The 1158-nt window shown below is 25.2% G+C and overlaps 1 protein-coding gene across 1 annotated transcript in view; it reads right to left on the bottom strand.

Annotated features, from left to right (window-relative positions):
- Positions 1-945, bottom strand: part of LOC111629099 (stearoyl-CoA desaturase 5-like) — a 19040-nt gene extending 18095 nt beyond the window's left edge. Inside the window, exons 1-2 of the mRNA XM_023372963.1 lie at positions 869-945; positions 536-746 (exon numbers count right to left, since the gene is read on the bottom strand). Of these exons, the coding sequence (XP_023228731.1) occupies positions 536-725 (190 nt within the window). The 5' untranslated portion in view covers positions 726-746; positions 869-945. The remainder of the gene's footprint in view (positions 1-535; positions 747-868) is intronic.
- Between the last annotated feature and the right edge of the window lie 213 nt (positions 946-1158).

Raw genomic sequence — 1158 nt, 5'->3', positions numbered from 1 at the left:
TCCTTTAAAAATATAATATAATATTTACTTATTATACTGAATTATATCATTACTTATTTTATATAATTATCTATAAAATTAAAAAGATTTACCTTATTTAAAAAATTGTAATTTCTATAATTATTTTATACATACCTCAATACATGACATTTAGTACATTACATATATTTTATTACAAATTAATAATAAAAATTAAATTTAAAGTAAGATTTAAATTACTTTAATCATATTTTAACAAGAAAAATAAGTAAATTAATTAATAAATAAATTTTAAAATCATTTAAAAAGATAATTTTATATAGAAATTTAGTAATTTTTTTCGGTAAAAAGTATTTACTTTTAAGCTAAATAGTTAAGTTTTAAACCCGTTTCTGTACATACTTTCTTCGTTTTGTAGCGTGAATAAACATATTTTTTAAACTATTTTAATATTTTGAAGTATTTAAAATACCATTAATATAATATATAACATATTAAATAGTATTTTATATATTTAAAAATTAATTGTAATATTGAATTTAATTATTAAACGTACCAAACAACGTCGTTTGCCACATAGTAGATGTGAAAATTAAGTATATTCCATAAAGAGCACTTAGATGAAGGAGGAGGAATAATATGACATTTCGCCAGACAATTTCACGTTTTTTTTCCATTTCCGGGTCAAGCTTTGTTGCCGGTGTTTGGATCGAAGCAGAGGTAATGGAAGGAGACACGTTCTCCATGAAGTAATCTTTGTGTAAAATCTAAAAAATATATTACTTAATAAAGGCATTACTATGTTCAAATACATTGCTAACGATCTAGCATATCAATATATTTAAATAAGAAACTTATGTTAAGAGATGAAGGTATGATGAAGACTTACCCTATCGAGGATAACTCAGTACTGCAGTCAGTGCCACAATGACCAAGATGCCCGACTAATGTTATGGAAGCGACGACGATCACGCCATGACCTTACAAAATAACCTTGAAAAATGTTGCTATGGTTACTGAATAATACAAGGGGGATTGGTTCGAAATTTCTCTCGTCACACTCTTGGTAAAACTCTATGTTCATAAATAATTTCTATTGATGTGGAGGTGCCGTGCAAAAGCAAACAAATCCACAAAAAATCAAAGTTGAGTTTATAATTAATTTTTTTTTCCTTTTTT

Source organism: Centruroides sculpturatus, unplaced genomic scaffold (assembly GCF_000671375.1).
Source record: "Centruroides sculpturatus isolate CEXI.00-Female unplaced genomic scaffold, Cexi_2.0 scaffold422, whole genome shotgun sequence".
In the NCBI taxonomy this organism is placed as follows: Eukaryota; Metazoa; Arthropoda; class Arachnida; order Scorpiones; family Buthidae; genus Centruroides; species Centruroides sculpturatus.
Note: the sequence above shows the minus strand (reverse complement) of the source record. Positions and strands in the feature narration are given on the sequence as shown.